The sequence below is a fragment of the Heterodontus francisci genome, chromosome 1, assembly GCF_036365525.1.
Source record: "Heterodontus francisci isolate sHetFra1 chromosome 1, sHetFra1.hap1, whole genome shotgun sequence".
In the NCBI taxonomy this organism is placed as follows: domain Eukaryota; kingdom Metazoa; phylum Chordata; class Chondrichthyes; order Heterodontiformes; family Heterodontidae; genus Heterodontus; species Heterodontus francisci.
The window spans coordinates 269244072-269261723 of NC_090371.1; the positions used below are offsets into that span (position 1 = coordinate 269244072).

The window sequence follows — 17652 nt, forward strand, 5'->3', positions numbered from 1 at the left end:
TAAAACCTCTTGGGTTATGGAACCATAGAAAAGTTACAGCACAGAAGGAGGCCATTTAGCCCATCGTGTCTGCGCCAGCCCAAAAAAAAAACTAGCCACCCAATCTAATCCCACCTTCCAGCACCTGGTCCGTGGCCTTGCAGGTTACAGCACTTCAGGTGCATGTCCAGGTACCTTTTAAATGAGTTAAGGGTTTCTGCCTCCACCGTTACTGGCGGTGAATTCCAGACACCCACCACCCTCTGGGTGAAAAGGTTTTTCCTCATGTGCCCTCTAATCTTTCTACCAATCACCTTAAATCTGTGTCCCCTGGTAATTGACCTCTCCACTGGTCTCCACAGGGGAAACTGGTCCTTCCTGTCTACTCTATCTAGGCCCCTCATAATTTTGTACACCTCAATTAAGTCACCCCTCAGCCTCCTCTGTTCTAAGGAAAACAACCCTAGCCTATCCAATCTTTCCTCTTGGCCGCAATTTTCAAGCCCTGGCAACATTCTTGTAAATCTCCTCTGTACTCTCTCCAAAGCAATTATGCCCTTCCTGTAATGTGGTGACCAGAACTGTACGTAATACTCCAGTTATGGCCTAACCAGCATTTTATACAGTTCCAGCAATTACATCCCTGCCTTTGTATTCTATACCTCTGCCAATAAAGGAAAACATTCCATATGCCTTCTTTATCACTTTATCTACCTGTCCTGCAACCTTCAGGGACCCGTGGACATGCACTCCAAGGTCACTCACTATCCTCCCGTTTATTGTTTATTCCCTTGCTATGTTTGCCCTTCCCAAATGCATTACCTCACACTTCTCTGGATTGAATTCCATTTTCCACTTTTCCGCCCATTCAACCAAACCATTGATATCATTCTAGAGTTTACAGCTATCCTCTTCACTATCAACTACTCAGTCAATTTTTGTGTCTTCAGCAAATTTCCCAATCATATCTCCTACATTTAAGTCCAAATCATTAATATATACCACAAACAGCAAGGGACCCAACATGGAGCCCCATGGAACACCACTGGAAACCGCTTTCCATTCGCAAAAACATCTGTCGACTACTACCCTTTGTTTCCTCTCACTGAGCCAACCTGTCACATTCCCCTGTATCCCCTGGGCTTTCATTTTTCTGACCAGTCTACCATGTGGGACCTTGTCAAATGCCTTACTAAAATCCATGTCGACCACATCCACTGCACTACCCTCATCAATCCTTCTTGTTACTTCCTCAAAAAATTCAATCAAGTTAGTAAGACATGACCTTCCCGTAACAAAGCCATGCTGACTATCCCTGATTTATCCATGCCTTTCTAAGTGACAGTTTATCCTGTCCCTCAGAATTGATTCTAATAATTTACCCACCACCGAGGTCAAACTGACCAGCCTATAATTATTTGGCCTATCCCTTGCACCCTTTTTAAACAATGGTATAATGTTCGCAGACCTCTAATCCTCATCCATATCCAGTGAGGATTTGAAGATGATCCTCAGCACATCCGCTATTTCCTCCCTGGCTTCCTTTAACAACCTGGGATGCAATCCATCCAGCCCTGGCGATTTATCCACTTTCAAGGATGTCAGACCCTCTAGAACTTTCTCTCTCATTATGCTTATCGTATCTAATATTTCACATTCCTCTTTTACTACAATGTCTGCATCATCCCTCTCCTTTGTGAAGACAGACACAAAAACCTCCTTAAAAACCCTGCCCACATCTTCTGCATCCATGCATAAGTTTACTCGTATATCTCTGATAGGCCCTACCCTTTCCTTAGTTATCCTCTTGCTTTTAATGTACTGATAAAACATCTTTGGGTTTTCCTTGATTTTACTTGCCAATAATTTTTCATGTCCTCTCTTTGCTTTTCTAATTTCCTTTTTTCCTTCATCCCTACACTTTCTATACTCCTCTAGGCTTTCTAAAGTATTATGTTTTTTGTGATTGCCATAAGCTTTCTTTTTCTGCTTTAACTTACCCTGTATGCTTCTAGATAACCAGGAGGCTCTAGATTTGGCCACACCACCCTTTATCTTTATGGGGACATGTCTACACTGTGCCTGTAGAATCTCGCTTTTGAATGCCTCCCACTGGTTTGCCACTGATTTTCTTTCAAGTAGCTGTATCCAGTCTACTTTTGCCAGATCACCTCTCAGTTTCGTAAACTTTGCCTTCCCCCAATTAAGAACTTTTACTCTTGTTTTATCTTTGTCCTTTTCCATGATTATGCTAAAACTAACTGTATTAGGGTCACTATCTCCAAAATGGTCACCCACAGCTACTTTATCCACTTGCCCAGCTTCATTACCGAAGACTAAATCTAGAATTGCACCTCCTCTCGTTGGGCTTGTTATGTGCAGTTCAAGAATTTTGTGCCCTCTGTGCCCTTCACACTGTTTGTATCCCAGTTGATATTAGGGTAGTTGAAATCCCCAACTATCATTGCCTTATAGTTTGTGTACTCAGAAATTTGCCTACATATTTGTTTTTCTATCTCCCTCTCACTATTTGGGGTCTGTAGTAGTGTGGCTGCCCCTTTTTTTATTTCTGAGCTTAATCCATATGACCTCAATTGATGATTCATTTAGCATATCATCCCTCTTCACAGCTGTTGTTGATTCCTTAACCAATAATGCTACACCCCCTCCTTTTTTATCCTCTTCCCTATCCCACCTGAAAACTCTACATCCAGGGATGTTGAGCTGCCGTTCTTGCCCCTCATTAAGCCAAGTTTCCGTTATAGCAATGATATCGAGTTGCATGTGTCTATCTGTGCCCTCAGCTCATTCGCTTTATTTACTATACTCGTTATGTAATGCACTTTCACAAAATTTATGAATAAAGTATATTTTTGGAAAAAAAAGTACTTGCTCCAACTCATGGTGTGGAGAGCAAATACAAATTGGATGACTGATTTGTCAAACACCTCTTGTTTTGCCCTCTAGTGTGACCCCGAGCTCTCTGTCACTCATCTATGTATTTATTCCCCCTCCTATTCTCTATATTTTGTCTTTTTTGATGCTGTTCATCTGTGATTTTTTTCTTGTTTTGATGAAGGGTCCACACCTGAAACATTATTAATTCCTCCGTTCTCTCCACATGTACAGCCTCACCTGCTAATTGTTTCTAGCATTTATTGTTATTATTTCAGATTCAAGTATCTGCAGTAATTTGCTTTTTACCAGCTTGAATTTTCCTGGGTTGTGCATTCGCTAAATGAACTGGTTTAATATGGGACAATGTAGAATTAATAACGCACAATTCAGAATTTCTTCCCAACTGCACTCCACTTCTTCCATTTCTTTTAAAATCAAATTTTATGCTTTCTAAATAGAAGGATGTTAGCACTGGAGAAATGGAATAAATTCCAATTTACACAAAAATAATTAGCATCAATACAGAAATAGCACAAACAGATGGAAAATAAAACCCAGTGATCTGTCCCGCTACAGAGCCTAACTCCACCCTCAAATTGCATCAGTGTGAGTTTTCCTGCTATCCTCACCATCTGTTTCTGAGGAAGATTGGCAATTCAGCATCTATTTCTGCTGAAGTTTGCACCCACTTTTCTGTCTTGGACTTGCAGCCAGATTGTGATTTCAATATCATTTCATGGAGGACCCTTATAGCCAGGATAAGAAGGTCATGCAAATACCCTAATTTTCAATTCAAACCACGTCCAAGAAGTGAAGAGATGTTGTACCAATCTACTATACCGTACTAATCCCTTATTTCACATTTCTAGTCAAAAAATCTTTATACAGCTAATGGTAAATAACTTTTTTATTGAACAGTGTAAAAGGAAGAAATCTTAACAGCCACTTATCTATCAGTACAGAAAGGGAAATCCAAACATTTCAGTTCTAATTACGATAGAACTTTTGTTATTTGCCCAGGTGGGTAATGGAAATTAGCAGATATTTGACAGTCCTTAAAATTTGATTTCACACATAACACAATGAAAGTAACTACAAAACAAATAATAAAAGTAACAGCAGACGTGCAATTAAGCAACATCTCACACAAGGGTTTGGCCTATACACAGACTAGTGAATAGTTGGGAGGTTTCACTGCATACAAAATAAATTATTCCAAATAAAAACAGTCCACGCATTTTTACAATCTCCCAAAGGGATCTTTTAATCTGAGATTAGATTAAAAATACATTTTTTACATATCAAACTGCAATCAAAGCATTTTCACAGTGTTCAATCCCAATTGCTCTTTTGTGATGAAATTTTAATCACAGAACCTATTGCTGAATTGCTACTTCACACATTTTTATGCTCTTCCTGGTCCTGTGGAGCAGTGTCTGTGTTGCAATGTCCCTGTATTATATCTTCTTGCAATTCAATGCTCATCCCTCAAACTGTTAGAAGTGCCCTGCAGGACATCTGGTACAACTCAGTTACATGGATTGATTGGAGAAGCTGGGACTCTTCTCCTTAGGGAGAGATTTGATAGAGGAGTTTAAGATCATGAGGGTCTGGACATAGTAGGTAGGGAGAAACTGTTCCCATTGGCGGAAGGGTCCAGAACCAGAGGATACCGATTTAAGGTGATTGGCAAAAGACACAGTAAGTAGGCAAAAGACACAAAGGCAACATGAGGAAAAACCTTTTACACAGCAAGTGGTTAGGACCTGGAATGCACTGCCTGTGAGTGCAGTGGAGGCAGACTCAAGTGTGGCTTTTAAAAGGGAACCAAATAATTATCTGAAAAGAAAAAAAAATGCGGGGCTATGGGGAAAAGGCGGGGGAGTGGAACAAACTGCGTTATTCTTGCAAATAGCCAGCAGGGACACTACAAGCTGAATGGCCTTCTTCTGTGCTGTAAACATTCTCTGATTCAATGATAAATTAAGTCATTGTGACTGCTGCATACCATTTGGTGTTTTGATGATTGGCTCATGAGATTAGATGCTCCAGTGGTATCCCAGACCTTAATCGTTCATTTGCCAAAATGATTGGTTTTAGCGCTGAAAATAATTGTAATCACAATGGGTTACCCTGAAAACTCATTGGTCCAGATCTTCCTGGGGATGTTCCCTTTTATAAGGCTACATCTACGTCATTGGGAACCCTGAACAGTGCAGAAGAGGAAATTATGGAATAAGTGACTTACAGTGTCACTTATGGTGCTGCATGTTTTCCTCAGTCTTTTGCACCACTCCACAAATGTTGGAGTTGGAGGCTCCTGTTCATAGCTCCACCCCTTCACTGAAAGCAATGGCGACCTTGCTCAATTCTCACTAGTATTCATGCTGCTGCCACTTAGTTTTAAAAATAATGATGCTGGCGGCCTGGTGGTGACATGGAGCCGCCATACTCAAATGTGTGACACTTCAAAAGCGTGGTCTAAACCAAAGCAGGGCGACTGAATCCACCAAGAGATTGCCCTGGCGGGAGTAACGCTTTTGATATGAGCCATACTTTGACTTGACATAAAAGCAAAAATGCAGGGAGGATGTTCCCGATGGTGAGGGGAGTCCAGAACCAGGGGTCATAGTCTAAGGATACGGGGTAAACCTTTCAGGACTGAGATGAGGAGAAATTTCTTCACTCAGAGAATGGTGAGCCTGTGGAATTCACTACCACAAAAAGCAGTTGAGGCCAAAACATTGTATGTTTTCAAGAAGGAGTTAGATATAGCTCTTGGGTCGAAAGGGATCAAAGGGTATGGGGGCGAAAGCAGTAACAGGTTACTGTATTGGATGATCAGCCATGATCATAATGAATGGTGGAGCAGGCTCGAAGGGCCGAATGGCCTACTCCTGCTCCTATTTTCTATGTTTCTAAGCTGTGTATCAGACTTTACATTACCATTTTGGTTATAGATTCTTTGATTTGCTGGGAAAAAGCGACTGTGCTGCTAATTAGATTTACCTCCATCATTCTTACGTCAAATTAGGATTGGAAATGTAGGAAAATGGAGGAACTTAGTGATAATGAGATCACCACGCTAGATCACTAAATTGATGGTGTATGTCACTGATCTCACTGCTGCAGGACAATCTGGGCCAAAGGGTTTATCCAGCTAGTAATTAAATCATACAAAGCAGGAAGTTTCTCAGTCCACATTGAGTTAGTTGATCTCAGCCAGAGTGGCAGTTGACGTGCTGCAATTGTCCTCAATACCCCAAGAATTGGGAGAGGAAAATCAGTCAGGCCTGATCGATATATATCTGTATATGTGTGCATATGAGTGTATATGTATATATATGTGTGTGTGTATGGACATCAGACGAGGACTGAACTGGGTTCGTTCTATGATATTTTCTATGATCTATCAGCACCCACTGTGAGCTCACATGAATAAAGGCAGCTTGGGAAGGTTACTGGAGGGCGAGCTGCAGCTGTGCAACTGTACCACAGCCCAACATCCAGCATCTTCGGGACAGGAAGGGAGGAAATTGGCAAGTAAAATAAAAAATTAATAATTCACACTAGTTCCTGAACAGCTCAGTGAATAATTGCACTTTGTGGTCTGACACTGTGTAACGGGACCAGAAAAAGCCAGTAACACCGACCACAAAATACCAAATAACACAGTTCAGGAAATACTGAATAACAACCTGGGAAAACTGAGCAACAAAGACCGGGAAATAAGGAATAAAATGGACCAGGACAGTCATAGGGTAAATTTGTGGTCTGTACTTTGATAACAAGTAACAAAATCCAGGAAACAAAGTCATACACAGAGCAGGAAACACTGAGTAACACGGACCAGGAAAATCATAGGCTCATATTTGGGTAAATGTTAGTATGACTATTGTGGGATGGGATTTAGCCCAACTACTGGTAAAATAAAGATTTTAAGAGACTAAAGAATCAAACAAGCTTAAAACTCCTTTAAATAATATTTTTCAATTCAAGCTCAAAAACAACATTGATTAAGGGACCGTTTTACTGTAAATGCTTCCAAATGTATCCCTCTTCTTCAATAAGCCAACACATGTATCTGTGTTCAGTGAATTATTCAAGAAACACATCCTGGCATCAGCTGTTTTAAGGCAACTGCATAAAATCATAGCATATTTCACACAGCAGCGTCTGGAATGCATTTAGATTGTTTGCTCAAACTGCTTGCTTTAGTATAAAAACAGGGTGCCAGTGAATAATTGGTGTCAGCGCAGTGATTATGTTAAAATTAAATACACGTTGAGAACTTGTTTGGTTCAGCTCATTTTAACAGTCGCAGATTGTTCTCGATTGTTACATTTCTGAATATTTGACTTGTGAACACAATCAGATAAAGCATGAATGTTTTCTGGAAAGCAGCTGACAATTGGTAGGTAAGCCAGTAATGGTCTCTGTATGTATAATAGGGTACTTGGGAACAGTGTGCAGAGTGAGGTCCAAAATGGCTCAATATTTTGATCAGTTCATAAGGAAAGCCCTTGATAGGGTGGATTTTAACCCTGCCTGCTTGGTGGGAATGGCACGGGTAGTGGACTAAGATGGTGGTGATGTTGCGATGTGGTCCTGACGTGTTCCCATTTTCTCCCTCCCTCATCTTAATCACCTCAGGAAAGGCATGGGAGGGACACCCCTCCCATGCAGGCAGGCACCTACTTTACATTCGCAGCCAGATGATGTCATCAGAACTGCAATGACATTTTAAATAAAACATTAATATGGCTACTGGGGGCCAATCCTGCTGGCAGGTGCTGGTGGTAGTCAGTGGAGAGGCCAGAATTGATCAGTTGTGCACTCCCCCAGGTCTGCAATGACTCCTTTTGCCAGCCCTGCCCAGCCTTGCCTGTCTCTCACCTGTGGAAACTGCATTTCCCCCACCCTCCCCCATTCCCTTGGATACCCAGAGTTCTCGGGCTTGCACCCCAATTTCTGCTCTTGCCCACTGACTCTGACCAATGTTCTCTCTAAGCTGTGTAGCTGTGCAGCAACCTGAAAGCTCCTGCCTTGGTGGCACAAAAGTTGTCCCCTTTAAGTTACCGTGCATGCGTGGCCGTGAAAAAAATTTAAAGGGCCCATGCGCTACGAAAAGATTTAGAACATACATTGGCCCTGACCGTCACTTCTGTCTGCTCTGGGTGGAGGACAGTGCCGCAGTGTTTAAATGAGTCACGGGAGTTAAAATAGCCCTGGCCTCAGTTTCCACAGGGATTTCGCTCCCTGCCCACCCTAAATGCACCCCAAGTTAAAATCGACCTTAATATGGAATTGATCAGTGTGTTATGACCCGTTATAAGAACCCCTTTTGTATATTGTGTGTTGGAAATACTTTCTGTGCTCTGTCAGTAAATGTTTTTCTCATACCAGAAATTAATTTCTGCAGTGCTGGCAGGATGTGGAGATTACAGTGAACAAAAGCACTGTGTTAGAAATTAAAATGTTCAAAATTTGAAGCTACAGCCAAACCTGTTGAACCAGAGCTCACTTTTTTCAGTTCCTGATATGCACAGTTGTTTCACGGTGGCTTGCGGCATCTTATTCCCAAATTGTACTTCTAACAAAAACACTACAGCACTCATTTTGTCCATCTGTGTTCCCATAATTAATTTACCTTCCGCATTTTTATTGAGATCTGAAATTGCAGATTACTAAAATACCTTGAACAGCAGCTTCCATTTATATAAATTCCTCGCACAGAAAATTGCCTCAGAGCACTTTACAAAGGGGAGTGGGTGGGCGTCAAGGAGGAAATGAGGGGAGGAAAGGGGAGATTGAAGGCATGGTGGAAAAGAAAGATTCATTGGAAGTTTTGAAGGCAGGATGAAAGGTAGCGAAGGAAAGTGGTTTTTGAAGAAGGTCGCAGAGGACAGTGGCACAATGACTGAAGGAGTAGTCTTGGTTAGTCCAATGGTGGACCATAGTCAGTGTGAATGGGGCAGAAACCCAGAGTAAAGTATATGGGAGACTATAAGTGGAGATGCATGGCTGATTAAGATTACTCTAATGAGGTTGAACAAAGCCATAGAGGAATTTGAAGATGTGGATGAGATTCTTCAAATCAATATCTTAGCATAGAGAGCTAGTGGAATTAGGACTGTGGGCAAAGATTCAAACTACAGCATTCTGGATTTGCTACTGTAGATATAATGGGCTGGAGTTTTAAGGGGTCGGGAACCTGATGCCCGGATAACTTCTGGGTCCCAACCCTGCGCCTTAACTGGGTCTCTCATGCAACGCTATTTTGAAATGTAAATACTCTAATTAGCCCCGATTAGTGGCGCCGAGTATCTCCAGAAGGCAGGAGCTGCCTACAGAGCAGCAAAGACAGACGGCAGCCATGATGGGACCTGCGGCTGCCTTGTTGAAGAGAGCAGGCAGCTCCTTACAGGGCCAGCAGCATAAAGGAATCCGACGGTGTTCAAACATCCAAAACTGAGGTAATGCACATGATCCGCTGCAAGATATCTGAGGGCCCCATAACTTACAACCTCAAAATAAAGGTTTCCCTTCGTCGCACTGTGAACGCAATAGCTGTGCACTAATGTGCACCAAACTGTTCGGGTTTGCCAGAATCCCATCTGAAAATTGCAGTCCTGAACTCCCCGGCCCCTTAACAAGCTCCTCTAGGAGCTTAATGAGCCGTTAATTGGAGGCGAGTGGGTTCCCTGTTTCCTCCCCTCTGTGCTCACTATAAAAATTAGAGTCCGTCCCGTAGGCGTGGGATCCAGAGATGCCCTCCAGGACCATGATTTTTAAATTGTGTCCGTACCCCGGTCCATTTGAAAATCCGGCCCAACATCTCAACTATGCAAATGAAACTAATGAACATGTTTACATCAATATAAATAACAAGGTGGGCATCTGATTTCAGGCTTTGAAAGGATTCTTTAGCAACATGGAATTCCTGGTCTGCGTACAGCATTTACTGAGGAACAGTGAATGGCATCATGGCATTGAGGAATTAATAAGTTAATCAGCAGGAAAATTAAGCTCTATACAAGTTATGAGTTCATGAATATATTCCACATGTGACCATGGAGTAAAATGAATTGAAAGCACAGTTAACCCAGTGCGACAACATGTGAGGGAAGCAAAGAGCTTGGACTCCCATTTATAAGAACAATACACCCTGTTCTAATCCTATCAGGAACAGCTTAGTAAGAAATGAAGCATTGTAGAGAATTGGACAGAACCTGACAATACCCACCTTCTAACAATTTCTAATTAGAAAAGAGCAGCTGACCTCAATTATTCTGGACTGCAGTATCTTTTGTAATACACCTCCCACTCTCTCTTGCCTCTCACTCTTCCTGCCTATGGGATTTGACCTCCACTCCATGAATCAGTAGTTATATATATACTGCAAAGGTTATTCCCCAGCTGTCCAAGATCAGTCCCTCCCTCCTGCTCCACTGCTACCTCTATCTTTCCCTGAGACACGCTGAGAGAGGAAGACGTATTGCAGCTGTCTTAATCCAGCATCGTCAGAGCCAGGGAAGGAAATAGGCCACTTTTTCTGATTCCCAGGTTCCAGGGATATCCCTTCCCTTTTACTATCTCCTGTCACTGTGACAAAGGAGAGACCATTAACCACATCTGTTCAACTTCAAACACAATTTGCTAATTGCTATAGCTGCAATCAAAGGTTTAAAATCATTTTGCCACTTGTACAGAAGCAAACTATTATGAGTAGCAGCACAGCTGAAAATAAATCAGGCCCATATCCTGTTCCATACGGGTCCTTGTTCAGTTTTTCTGACACTACTGTCAAAGTGGATGAACTTTTCAGATTTGGCGTGGCTCTTGTTTGATTTAACATAACTTGGAAAAGATATCAAAAGAAACTTCAATGCCAGGCAAGGTAAGTAGAAGCAAAAATTGTTCACAATACAATTTAATGGCATGATGGGAGAGATAATCGGCTGGATTTTCATTTTTGGATTAGGACCATGACATCTGGATCAGTTCCGGGTCACAACCCAGCATGGCAATTTTCAAAGGAATGGCCATTTAATGGTGCACTCACTGTCCAATTAAGGATGGCGGGATGCTGGAGGGGCAACAGGGGGCCCTGCAGCACTTGGAGAGCAGCAGCCTGGCGATGCAGGTAAGGGAGAGAGAGGGCGCCTCAAGATGGCGGCACCTCTCAGCATTTAAAAATTTTTTGAAATTAAAAGTGGCCACAGCTGCCGGAGCACCACTGTGGAGGGAAAACCCACAGTGGTTTTATATGATTCTGGACTGCTGGCTCTCCGCTCTGCCACTGGGAGGCCGCTTCCTTTCACTGGCCGTGTTTCGGCCACAGCGGCGAGTCCGCCTGCTGACTGGAAAATTCCAGTTGCTGTGCAAGAGGAACCTTAATAGGGAAATTTTGGGCCTGCCCGCCTGCCTGCCTGCAGTCCTGCCTCCAGATCCAACTGAAAATTCAGCCCAGGGATAGCTTATGATAGAAGATGGAGTACTAGAGGGATGGAACAAATGGCGTTTTTTTCAACCCCGACTTATCTTAAACAGGATGTTCTCAGTGTCCTTTATTTAAATTCACTAAAACTCATTGCCACTTCTACCTCAGTCTCTACTTCCAAGTCCTGGCAATTCATAAATGTTGTGAAACACCTGTAAGTGCAACTCTCAGAAACCATCAGCTTATCTTAAACATTTTCTGCCTTTATTTTGTGCACAGTCAACAGTGTGAAGATTGATTCTAACAGCTGTCAGGCCTGCCCTCCAACTGATCTCACTAATCCTGACAATCTCTAGTTGTGCTTTCAAACTGATCTGATTGGTTCATGTAGACATATTACAGTAACAACATGCTGACAAACAGATGAATCAAAAGCTGAAGAATGGAATGCATCCATCAAGAAAAGGGGTCTTCCTGAGAGGAAAACAGGTCCCATTATATAATTAAATAGGGTTGGAGGAGTTGCCTTAGTGCCACAGTTCTATAATAGATAAATGTAGGATGCTGCAGAATCATGATATCAACAACTTGTTTTTCAGCTATTAAAAAAAAAATCCACAGACAAACCTTAAATTGAACAGCACATTAAGAGAGAAAGTTTGTCACCGAAGAGCTCAATGAAAGCCATTGCATGCTTTTTCCAACTAGCCTTCTGAAACATGAAGTCTTTCTGTTGCAAAGGGGGATCCCGAAACCTATTACTGAATATGTTGCATTAATTTATAGATGCATTTCATATATCTGAAATTCAAAACTGCAAATTAACCTGAAATTCAGTACTTTGACCAAAGACCAGCATGATAATGGTATAAGATTATATTAATACTATACAGTATATTTACTCTTTGTAAACTAGCCGTGTACATATTAAATTTAACCCTTTTTCTTTGCAATCATAATGTTGTCAAAACAGTAGAATCTGCAAGTTCTCCTATGGTAATATCACTGCATCACAATCTGTGACGAAGTCTGGGCATTGAAGGGAAGCAGTTATCTGCTTCTGAGCTGGGCAGCTCTTCTTCTGGCCTTGGCACATGACGCGCAGCACGCTGTTTTGTAGTATGTATAGACACAGAGTCTGGCTTGTACCACAACATTACAGTTGAAGTACATGTCTCTGCAATTCTCATCTGCAAAAAAAAAAGAAGTAATTTGTTTTGAAAGTTTAAACCGCAAAATGTCACTGGTTGCTGATCTGGGAAATAATGTGAAATATCATGTGCACAGCAGCTTTAAAACAATTGGGAGATGCTAGCAAACTCCCTTAATAACAACAACAGCTTGCATTTATATAGTGCTTTTACTGTGGTAAAATGTCCCCGCGTGCTTCACAGGAGCGTCATCAAACACTATTTGTTTACACTGGACTCAGGGATACTTCCCATATCGTGGCCCTGATAGTATCAAAACAGTTTAAAACAATAAATGTAAAAGACAGGCAAATTTGAAAAGAGGATGTGTCACTAGCAGCAAGGGTCAGACATCCGCCCATCATTAATTATAAGGGATTGGTGGCGCAGACACATACTCAGACCACAAGGAAACTTTGAGAGTGATTTTCAATTTTATCTACCATCAGGCAGGCAGTGAACTGAAAACCATGGTGTTATGACCAGGTCTAGGGCTCCCCTCTCAGCCTTTGCCTGGTTTGGCCGTAACACGGTTTAATTTTTAAAACATCATGTTTTAAGCTTCCCCTCAGTGAATTCTTCTTCACTGCTCTCTAATTGTAATGGCAAAGAAATCAACCAGAGAGGTTTTCTTAGATTTAAATAAGAAAGGTGTAAGTTTATTAAGCTTAAAACTCTAATTCGGTTAAAACTACGAGAAATACGCGACGCGACCACGTTAGCATGCATACACGATAAACACACACGCAAATAGAGACAGCGGGGAAAGAAGGAGAAAGGTTTAAAGTAACAGCTGGAGTTCAGTTACTGGCTTTTGGGTTTGATGTAAAGTCTTGGACTGCAGCTGTCTTGCAGTTCTCGTTGGGGCCCAGTGCACACTTTCAAACTTGTTTAGCTGCAGGAGACTTCTCTCTTGAGGTTTGAGTGGCTTCAGTGGATCCCCTGGAACTTTGTGAGAGAGAGGGAGAGACCTTCCTTCTCTGTTATCTTCAAATGGTTATCTCTTTTCCAATTGTTCTGTGAGCAGGATTCAAAACTCCAAGTTGGCCAGCAGGTTAGTCATGTGACTAACCCCTTATTTGGGACAACCTGTCCTACAGTTTGTGGATTTCAAAGCTCTCGGTGGGCGGGGGCTTGGGGGGGGGGGGTGGGTGGTGGTGGTGGTGTGGGTGGTTGTAATGCTGTCTCTTACACAGAAAAGATGTGGATCACGGTTGCCCAGACTAATCTTTGGTAATTGAATCAGTGAGCAGTTCCCATTGTCTCCTTTCTTCCACTGTCTTTTACAATGCAAAATGTGCAGCCATGTTTCAGTGGTCTTTTAAACCAAGCCATTTTTTTTCCAGTCCAGCAACAGTTCAAAATTAATGTTCCATATGACAAAATCAACATGTCTCACTTTGGCAGGTGTGGTTTTCATGACAACGGCAATAGTGAGACAAAGATTGACCTTTAAATGATGATTTGCTGTATACCTTATTAATGGACAGGGACTTTCCTGAACTCTGCAAGAGTGAGCAATGTAATTGCAGAACAACCACAGCTCTTAAAGAAAAATAAAATCCTAAGGTGCTTCATATGCAAAATTAGACAGGCAACTATTTCGTTCAGCTAGTGCAGCCAGCTCATCCTTTTGCAATTGGCTTTATCATGTGCCGAAGCCTATTTTTCTTTGCCCCTGGAACATTTCATGTAACAATTTAAAGAGATGAGGGTCAATTTTCAGGGCCTGTGCCACCAGCCACCTGCTGCTAAACAGGAGCAGTGTATACCCGAAATGTACAGCCCTGGGAATGTCCCTATTTCCTATGTTGAGCATTTAAATGGATGAAGGGTAGCTCTGGAGCAGCCCCATTCCCTGGTAGGTCCTAGCACTGGTGATAGGAGCAGGAAACTAAATAGTGAGTGGGATGTTCCAGCTACCAGTGGAGATTGGTAGCCAGAATATCCTGATTGTAGTTTAAACTTTTGGGGTGGGTTGATGTTTGGGGTGGGAAAGAAAGGCAGATCATATCTTTGGCATGTCCCCAGGATACCCGCAGGTACTTCATTTAGTCAGCTGTTGGAGCCAGGCCACAGTGCCAGTGCTTTCTAGGCATCTCTGCATTTGGGCCACTGGAAAAAGGGTGTGAGATCAGGAACCTCCCACCTCATTGACATGGGTCCATCTGACCTACACCTTCCACTGGGTCTCAGGTCCTTTTTCCAGACCCTTGCACCCAGGAAAATCAGTCATGCGTAGCACTGACCAATCCCTACTGTTAGTAGGTGAAATGTTCCCGAGACATCTGCCTAAACGTATTGAAACCACATCTCAGTGTCATTAAAAGTTCTCACTGGCAGACACTTTAATTCTACAGAATTTCACTGGCCGCTAGCTAAAATGAAATGAAAACAAGTAAATTGTTATGCTATAAAGGCCAGCTGTCACCAGCCAAATCTGCCAAACTAATTGTGAAGAGTTTGCAATTTCGAGATCACCCTGAAAGGGTGGTGGAGGCAGATTCAATCATAGCCGTCAAAAGGGAATTGGATGAGCACCTGAAGGGAAAGAATTTGCAAGGCCACTGGAAAAGGATGATGGACTGGGACTAGCTGAATTGCTCTTACAGAGAGCTGGCACAGGCTTGATAGCCAAATGTCTCCTTCTGTGTTGTAATCATTCTAGGATTCATTCTATGGTCAAGGTAATGAAGCCTAGAACACTGTGAGTTTCTCAACATGAAACACTACGTAAGTATAAGATTCATGCAGTAAAAGACAGATTCCATGATGATGCTCTTGAGTAATGCTCCCTGCAGAGCATGACCCATGGAACTGGGAAGGTAGGCCTCAGGTCAGGTTCACTTACACTTGCAGGTGGTCCAGAAATTATATTATTCAACCTAGACACAACTAGTGGGGCCTGTCTGAAGAAGCCTGCCTCTACTATCCATGATTCAGTAGGGACATGATCATTGAGTTATGCCAGCTACTGGAGACTGAACTACAGGCAACAGCCAGCAGAGAGACAGCTTTGCATTTAGAACATAGAACAGTACAGCACAGTACAGGCCCTTCGGCCCACGATGTTGTGCCGACCCTTTAACCTACTCTAAGATCAAACTACCTACATACCCTTCATTCTACTATCATCCATGTACCTATCCAAGAGTCGCTTAAATGTCCCTAATGTATCTGCTTCTACTACCACCGCTGGCAGTGCATTCCACGCACCCACCACTCTCTGTGTAAAGAACCTACCTCTGACATCTCCCCTAAACCTTCCTCCAATCACCTTAAAATTATGCCCCCTGGTGATAGCCCTTTCTGCCCTGGGAAAAAGTCTCTGGCTATCCACTCTATCTATGCCTCTCATCATCTTGTACCCCTCTATCAAGTCACCTCTCATCCTTCTTCGCTCCAATGAGAAAAGCCCAAGCTCCCTCAGCCTTTCTTCATAAGACATGCCCTCCAGTCCAGGCAGCATCCTGGTAAATCTCCTCTGCACCCTCTCCAAAACTTCCACATCCTTCCTATAATGAGGCGACCAGAACTGAACACAGTATTCCAAGTGTAGTCTAACCAGGGCTTTATTGAGCTGCAGCATAACCTTGCGGCTCTTAAACTCAATCCCCCTGTTAATGAAAGCCAACACCCCATACGCCTTCTTAACAACCCTATCAACTTGGGTGGCAACTTTGAGGGATCTATGGACGTGGACCCCAAGATCCCTCTGTTCCTCCACACTGCCAAAAATCCTGTCTTTAAGCCTGTATTCTGCATTCAAATTCGACCTTCCAAAATGAATCACTTCACACTTTTCCAGGTTGAACTCCATCTGCCACTTCTCAGCCCAACTCTGCATCCTGTCAATGTCCCGTTGCAACCTACAACAACCCTCCACACTATCCACAACTCCAGCAACCTTTGTGTCATTGGCAAACTTACTAACCCAGCCTTCCACTTCCTCATCCAAGTCATTTATAAAAATCACAAAGAGCAGAGGTCCCAGAACAGATCCCTGCGGAACACCACTGGTCACCGAGCTCCAGGCTGAATACTTTCCATCTACTACCATCCTCTGTCTTCTATGGGCCAGCCAATTCTGTATCCAGACAGCCAAATTTCCCTGTATCCCATGCCTCCTTACTTTCTGAATGAGCCTACCATGGGGAACCTCATCAAACGCCTTGCTAAAATCCATATACACCACATCCAATGCTCTTTCTTCATCAATGTGTTTTGTCACATCCTCAAAGAATTCAATAAGGCTTGTGAGGCATGACCTGTCCCTCACAAAGCCATGCTGACTATCTCTAATCAAACTATGCTTTTCCAAATAATCATAAATCCTGTCTCTCAGACTCCTCTCCAATAATTTGCCCACCACCGACATAAGACTGACTGGTCTGTAATTCCCAGGGTTATCCCTATTCCCTTTCTTGAACAAGGGAGTAACATTTGTGATCAAATTCACTATCACGTTGAACTGTTCTGCTATCAGCTCATTTCAAACAAGCACTGGTGCCTGTACATGATGCACCCCTGCAGTCCTGTTTGCCATGGAAAGGAAGCAACAGTGTGAAAGGACAAAGCCCTTAGCAGTTGGGTTCCCAAAGTACAGGGCTTATTGATGGTACTCAGAGCACCTGATAACAATTCCAATCACAAAGGACTGTATTTAGCTCACAACCAGGTGGTCACGGACCATCACAACAGAATAATACAGGCATCTGCAAGATACAATAGCAGTAACCATGATGGATCTTGGCCCATTAGAAGATACCACCGTTATTAGAAGGAACTGGTAGACTGAAAGGGTGGCTGCTGGGAAGTTGGTGAAGGATACCCATTGATGCCCCAGCGATTAACCCCAGTCAGGAACATTGCAGCACAGCAATAGTCTCATGCCTCCATATGATTTCTGATATGATTGATATGTTCTTTGCAAGGCTGGAAGCTGCATATCTACAAAACTCCCTATTCTCGGATTTATGGACATGCTGATAAAATGTCTGCTAGCCTCACCACATGCTCTTAGCATACTCCGGGAAGTGGTGCAGGCAAAAGGATTCTGTGCTGGCGTATGTACTACATCTTTAACTGACACTTTTACAGGTGATTACATGTGAAATTCTGGAAATGGCCTGGCATATAACT

General features: G+C 42.7%; 1 protein-coding gene across 3 annotated transcripts in view; it reads right to left on the bottom strand.

The window, feature by feature from the left end:
* Positions 1-3801: 3801 nt before the first annotated feature.
* LOC137376321 (thrombospondin type-1 domain-containing protein 4-like) overlaps positions 3802-17652 on the bottom strand; it is a 448955-nt gene continuing 435104 nt past the window's right edge. For all 3 annotated transcript variants that reach the window (XM_068044644.1, XM_068044634.1, XM_068044626.1), the window contains one exon: positions 3802-12510. In XM_068044644.1, the coding sequence (XP_067900745.1) occupies positions 12371-12510 (140 nt within the window). In that variant the 3' untranslated portion in view covers positions 3802-12370. The remainder of the gene's footprint in view (positions 12511-17652) is intronic.